The sequence below is a fragment of the Fundulus heteroclitus genome, chromosome 7 (assembly GCF_011125445.2).
Source record: "Fundulus heteroclitus isolate FHET01 chromosome 7, MU-UCD_Fhet_4.1, whole genome shotgun sequence".
NCBI classification, from domain to species: domain Eukaryota; kingdom Metazoa; phylum Chordata; class Actinopteri; order Cyprinodontiformes; family Fundulidae; genus Fundulus; species Fundulus heteroclitus.
Genome location: NC_046367.1, coordinates 25613801 through 25621049, shown reverse-complemented (window position 1 = coordinate 25621049; position 7249 = coordinate 25613801). Strand labels below are relative to the sequence as shown.

The 7249-nt window shown below is 43.9% G+C and overlaps 1 protein-coding gene across 1 annotated transcript; it reads left to right on the top strand.

Moving 5' to 3' along the window:
- The first annotated feature begins 1686 nt into the window (after positions 1 to 1686).
- On the top strand, positions 1687 to 4041 carry nup62l (nucleoporin 62 like). The gene is made up of 3 exons (XM_021313319.2): positions 1687 to 1922; positions 2022 to 3534; positions 3631 to 4041. Exons 2-3 carry the CDS (start codon positions 2029 to 2031, stop codon positions 3787 to 3789), a joined length of 1665 nt encoding a protein of 554 aa, XP_021168994.2. The 5' UTR covers positions 1687 to 1922; positions 2022 to 2028; the 3' UTR covers positions 3790 to 4041.
- Positions 4042 to 7249: the final 3208 nt, after the last annotated feature.

Here is a 7249-nt window from a genome sequence, read left to right as displayed (position 1 = left end):
CGGCGCTGTGTTTATGTGGTTGGAACCCATCATAAAACTAGATTACCGCCATCTACTGGACTGGAGTGTTCTGTAGATGGTAAATTTATATATATATATATATATATATATATATATATATATATATATATATATATATATATATATATATATATATATATATATATATATATATATATATAAATAAATAACTGTATAAATGTGTAAATATGTCAAGCTCTGTCTGGTTGTTTTAAAAAAAGAAGAAGAAGTAGACAACCCACTGTTGGGTTTGTCTATCAGAAAGTGGGTTGTCAGTCCTGTGTGTCCTAGTGGACAGGACTGACATCTGTGGAGTAATGACATCTCCTTCTTCCTAAACACCTCAACATTACCCATGATGCATGTAAAATAAAAAATGCCTTTTTTGTTTGTTTGTTTCAAGGGCCTTTCAAAGCAAAAACCAAGATCTACAAAACAAAACTATAACAAGTAGCCTATTTGGATTTTATTGTTGGTGGTGTTTTTTAAGAGACTAGTTGAAAAAAAAAGAGCAGAAAGTATTGTTTGTGGTTTTTTGTTGTTTTTTAGTTAACCAATGCCATTGATAGACAAGCCACAGTTTTTAAGATGAAATTCAATATTTTGTTGACCAGCAGCATCCTGCTGCAGTCTTAGTAGTTTGAACCATTGGTGTTTGCCAATGTGGCTTTCTGCCCAGGGTCCTGCAAGCATACAAAGTAAAATAAATAAATAAAACGTTTAAGGCAGGCTAGTATAGCAAGGGTACACTCCCGGGAAAACGTACAATTATGAAAAAGTAGAACTGCAATTTTGAACTACACAGTACTCACAAATCTTTTGATAGTGGTATTGATACATATTTATTAACTGTTTAAACTGTCAACCAATGCGTATTTTCAATTGGAAAACATATATATATATATATATATATATATATATATATATATATATATATATATATATATATATATATTAGGGTGACCAAACGTCCGTATTTCCCGGGACATGTCCGTATTTCACGTCCTGTCCCGGGCGTCCCGGGTTTTTTTTATAAAGTGAGGAAATGTCCTGTTTTTTTAAATTACCTTCATTGGTACGTCACGCTGCGTGTGACGTAATCCCTGAGCCGCGTCAGGTTGGGGAGCCCTGTTATTAATCAGAAGACAGAGTCCTCCCTCGCGCTTGTCGGCCGCGCTTGTCTCTTCCCCAATCCCCCCCCCCCCCCCCCCCCCCCGCTCGGCCGCGTTTGCCGTACAACATCAACCGCCCACCAACCCCCCCCGCTCCGAGGTGTCCTGGTTTTCCCAAATGAAAATATGGTCACCCTAATATATATATATATATATATATATATATATATATATATATATATATATATATATATATATATATATATATATATATATATATATATATATATATAAAACATTTAAATGTTAATAAACTTTAGTTTATTTTAGTAGAGACATTCTCTTGATCAAGATAACGTAGTACGTTTATGATCCGTTAATCAAGTGTGTTCACACTCTTGTCATCGATGACTCTTTGAAACTGTTAACCAAAGCTTTACCCTGAAGTTTATCTGTAAGGTTGCAAGCAGAACCAATAAAATTGCAGTACCACTGTTTTAAAAACTGTGATTGGATAAGAAATGTGTCAGTTGAGTAAAAGGGGTGGGGTTTTCTACCTGCTAGACAAAGTTCAGGGCTAAACAAAAATGGTCTCCTAACTGCCGTCATTTCCTTTAGATAGCAACAAAAATGTCGGTGCATGGAGCCACGTTTTGAAGAGGAATATGCTCGTTTTGTTAGCATTTACTCTTTAATAACTATGCGGAAACAATTGTAAAGCGACACTGCGTGACTTTATTTGCCGCCGAGTCGTGAAAAGTCATCTTAAACAGACGCAGAGTCTCTTCGGTGAGCTAGCTTAAAGCAAATCCGGATCCCGACCCGCCAAAAGCCGCCGAGGTTCCACCGAGGAAGTGACCATTTTGTCCGTCCTTTTTGTCCCCGCAGTGTAACCATGAGTGGTGGCTTTAACTTCGGACAGCCTTCGGGCTTCTTCCAAGCCCAGAAGACCACCGCGTCCGCGGCTCCCGCTGCCGGCTTCACTTTAACAAACTCCGCTCCTGCTCCGTCAGGAGGCGGCTTCAGCTTCGGGGCTACCAGCCAGCCGGCCGCCGCCGCCAACCCCACCGGCTCCTTCAGCTTCGGCAACACGGCGAAGAGCTCCCCCGCCGGCGGTGGTTTCTCTTTCGGGAACCCTACCAGCACGTTTGGCCTGGGCACGGCCCCTCAGACCACGGCGGCCCCAGCGCCCACCCTAGGCTCCATGTTGGCTTCGTCTACGGGCTCGGGGTTCACCCTGGGCGGGGGGTTGACCCCTCAGACGTCCGCTGCAGCGCCCGCCGGAGGAGGCTTCAGCTTCGGCGGCGCCCCTCAGCCGCAGCCTGCCGCCGCATCCACCGCCGCGCCTGCGGCTACAACAGCGGCGGCAGGCAGCATGCCGTTCGGGGGCTTTAGTTTTGGTAACAAAGTCCAGGTCACCACAGCTACAGCCTCTCCCGCCCCCGCAGCAGCAGCACCAGCAGCAGGAGGAGGAGGAGGAGGGTTCAGCTTCGGATCCACCGCGCCCTCCACCTCCACAGCAGCAGCAACAACCCAGAGTGGAGGATTCAGCTTCGGGATCAAGTCCTCCTCGACCCCGGCGCCTCCTGCCTACACCCAGGCCGCCTCCTCGGCTGCCCCGGGCCCGTCTCTGTTCGCCTCGGCCATCACCACAGCTGCCCCGGCCCCCGCAGCCACCACCGGCTTCATGCTGGGGACCACCCCGGCTCCAGCAGCGAGCACCGCGGCGCCCTCAGCAGCGGCGGCCGGTCTAAACTTCACCCTCAAGCCCTTAGGGTCGGTTGCTGCCACCACTCCCGCTGCCTCCTCCTCCTCCTCCTCCACCACCACTGCTGCTGCAGCCGCCACGACGGGCGCTGCTATGGGCTTCACCCTGGGAGCCAAACCTTTGTCCAGCACCGCCATGACGGCCACTACCACAGCCGGAGCCCTCGCCACCACCGCCGCCGCCGCCACCACCGCCCCGCCGGCGATGAGCTACGCCCAGCTGGAGAGCCTCATCAACAAGTGGAGCCTGGAGCTGGAGGACCAGGAGAGGCACTTCCTGCAGCAGGCCACCCAGGTGAACGCGTGGGACCGCATGCTGGTGGAGAACGGCGAGAAGATCACGTCTCTGCACAAGGAGCTGGAGAAGGTGAAGCTGGACCAGCGGAGGCTGAACCAGGAGCTGGACTTCATCCTGTCGCAGCAGAAGGAGCTGGAGGACCTGCTCTGCCCGCTGGAGGAGTCGGTGAAGGAGCAGAGCGGCACCATCTACATGCAGAACGCCGACGAGGAGCGGGAGAGGACGTACAAGCTGGCGGAGAACGTGGACGCGCAGCTGAAGAGGATGTCGCAGGACCTGAAGGAGATCATCGAGCACCTGAACACGTCCAGCGGCCCCGCAGACACCAGCGACCCGGTAAGATCGGAGGCCCATCATCATCAAACCTGCTCCCATGACGGGCAGCTGCTTGGATTAATCTCTCTCTTCTTCTTCTTCTTCTTCCCTCCACAGCTTCAGCAGATTTGTAAAATCCTCAACGCCCACATGGATTCCCTGCAGTGGATCGACCAGAACTCTGTTCTCCTGCACAGGAGGGTGGAGGAAGTGTCCAAACTCTGTGACACGCAGCGCAAGGAGCAGGAGAAAACCTTCCGCCTAACATTTGACTGAAGAATAAGTAGATCTGAGTGTGTGTAGGCGTGATGCTACAGGGAAAAGCCTTGTTTCTCTTTTGGCTCCACTAATTCCTGCTCCTTTTTTTTTCACCCCTGGCCCTGCAGCTCGGTTGCTTTGCATAAAGAAAGTGAATATTTTTGGATTCCATAAGCTTTATAAACAAATGTTTGTGCTCATGTAAGTTCTTCTGGATATGAGGAAAATGTTTGTAATGTCTTTTGAATTAGTAGATGATTAAAACTGGTATTTCTCAAAATAGGTGAGCCTTGCAGGAATCACTTTCTTCACACTCTTTCTTTTTTTTGGGTGAGGGGGGGTGTATTTAAAAACAATTTCTACACCGAGATGGTGCAGAATTAAAAGGATTTATTATTTCTGTTGAAATGCACTGAGCAGGATCATCCTGGATGCACAGTTTTACAGTTTCTTTCTAAATCCTCACTGATTTAGACACATTTTAGCTCTTCTAACACATAAGGGATGGAAATGTGCAGCATTGTCCTCGATGGAGGTTGTAGCATTGAATCCAGCAGCAAATGCCGCGATTACTAACTAGACTATCAATGGTCATGCTTGAAAACATCCCTCTGATCGTTATCAAGCTGAACCAAATGATGCATTAATGTGCTGGTCGGTGTATCGGTCGATTAAAAACGGCATCGGTTTTTAGTTTTCATCCATTTAATGAGTGGAAAAACATGGTAAAGTTTCAGGATCTGACCTGCGGATTGAGGGTAAATTGGTTGTTGTTCTACTTTTTAAGTAAGCTGGAAGCAATTGTTCATTCAAACCGATGTTTTGGATTTTTTTGTGTGTGCCTGTTTGTATTTTGGGGTTAAGATGAGCTGAAGGTACTGATTTTCAGTTTGCAGAATCTATTTTTTTTGTTTTGTTTTTTTTAAAATAGGTTTTTAATTAATGTGTGGAATCCGATTAAAGGCCAGAAAAGTAGGTTTAAATAACTCAACAGCCTGGATTCTCTGCAACGTCCTAAGAGACATTAAAGTTAATATTAGTGAGGGTGTGTAAAGGCCTCTCGGATTCTGGATGCATTTATGAAAGTGCTAATTTCAAACGTTTTACCCCCAAATGTTCCTTTACATTTTGTGAAAAGAGTGTTACAGAAAAGATGCAGCAACATGCATTTACCACATGACACAGATATTGCTTATTTATAATTGCATTAATGCTGAATTTTGTAGTGCTTTTAAATAGTTTTTTAATTAATGTTAATTAAATTGCTTTACCTGCTCCAAAACCCTGGAGTAGATCCACGTTTGGGATCATTGTCCTATGAGGACAACCGTATCTCAAATAAAATACTTTTCCATTAATCCATTAACTGAAACACCAGTGTCGCCGTCCCCAGTGAAGGCAGTTTAACATTAATGTGGAGAGAATGTTGATTAAAAAGGTCTTCCAAAATGATCAAATTTATTGGTGCCCATGTTGGACGAGCCCAGTGCCTTCCAGAGAAAAGTCTTCTGGTCAGATGAGACAAAGATGGAGCTGTTTGTCCAGAATGACAGGAATTATGGAGGTAAAGTTGGGCTTGTAAATTTAAGGGTCAGTGAAGCTGCTGCTGAGCACGGCAGTGGCAGCATCATGCTGTGGGAATGTTTTCCTGTCAATGGTACTGGATGGGTGGCTCAGTCTTAAATCATCAGAGGATTGAAAACTGGGCTCCGTTTACACTGCAGGGAGATGCGACCCAGATCTGATCTTTTTTTTTTTTTTTTTATCTTTTTCACGGCAGTGTGAACGACCCAATTCCGATCGATTGTCATCGATCTCTGCCACTTCCATATATCTCCGCTGTCTGAGCGGTCATGTGGCATTTTATCCGTCTTTCACGTCACTCCTGCTTCTCACCACACATACACACGCAGTAGCAGCATCTAGAGATCCACAGAAGACCATTAATAGATGTGCTGCTTTCTTCTTGCCTTATTTCGTCTTGCTAAGATGTGATCTTAATACTGTCCGCTCTCATTATTCAGCAGTTTTCTAATAAGGAAAGATGCCGGCAGGTAACCGCGCTTTTTTTTCCCTTTTCGAGTTTTCTTTTAACAAAACTTTATTGAACACTTCTAGAAACAACTACATTCACCATTACTTCCGTAAACAGTGCGCTGCTGTGTGACGTCATCCGCGCATGCGGGACGCTTTGCGGTCTTGAACCGTTCAGACTGCAGTCTGGTGGCGGTCGGATTTAATAGTAGTATGAACTACTGAGCTATATAATACACTGGTGTGCTAATAACTCGCTCTTAGAACGAGTCGCTTTGAAGCCACCAGCCGCCATATTAGTACTCCCTATTTTCCCCCAGTAACTAGGGAATATGTGCGCTACAGCATCGAATAACGAGGATTTTCTCATGTTCAGGGGGGGCTTAAAACTTTTAAAATGTCAAATGCCATATACTTTTATGTAATGTACTAAAACTATCAAGTACTGAGAAAGTCATGTGCTGAAATAATTAGCATTTTATATATATATATATATATATATATATATATATATATATATATATATATATATATATATATATATATATATATATATAAGAATATACAAAAAATATTTACATATATGTATACATATATATACATATATACACGTACAAATATTTATATATACATATATGTATGTTTAATATGAATAACATAATGTAAAATATTTCAGCACCTAATTTCCTAGTAGTTGATAGTGTTAGTACATCCACTGACTGTAGAATTACCTATGAAACGTTTTCACTCAGCCAGAAAACTGCTTGTTGTTGCAACCAAATCCTATGGGATTCTGTGAGAGTAGGGAGTAGCAAGATGGCGGCCAGTGACTTCAGTTTTTCGGCAAAATCAGCACTCCAGTGTATTATATAGCTCAGTGGTATTAACAGCCACCTAAAAAAAAAATAATAAATCGGAAATGAACATCACGTCCTGCAGCGTGAACGTAGCTTTGGCTGCAACTTGGTTTTCCAACAGGACAAACATATCAGGACTGGTTTTGGATCAAGGCGGCTCATCGGGCTTCTGGGATGGCCTCGCCAACCCTGTTGAAAATGTGTAGAATCCGATTAAAGGCCAGAAAAGCCAAGTCGTTTTAAATAACTCAACAACCATTCTAATTAACGTCCTTAGATGTTAATTAGAATGTCTAATTAAAGCTAATATTAGCTTTAATTAGACATTAAAGCTAATATTAGTGAGGGTGTGTAAAGGCCTCTCGGATTCTGGAGGCATTTATGAAAGTGCTAATTTCAAATGTTTTTCCCCCCAAATGTTCCTTCACAGAAAAGGTGCAGCAACATGCATTTACCACATGACACACATATCGCTTATTAATAATTGCATTAATGCTGAATTTTGTAGCGTCAAAGTACCCCGAAAGGAGAGGTTCTGAACAGTCGTATCTTTGTAACAAACAAAAGAGTTTTTATTTTTTGTCTAT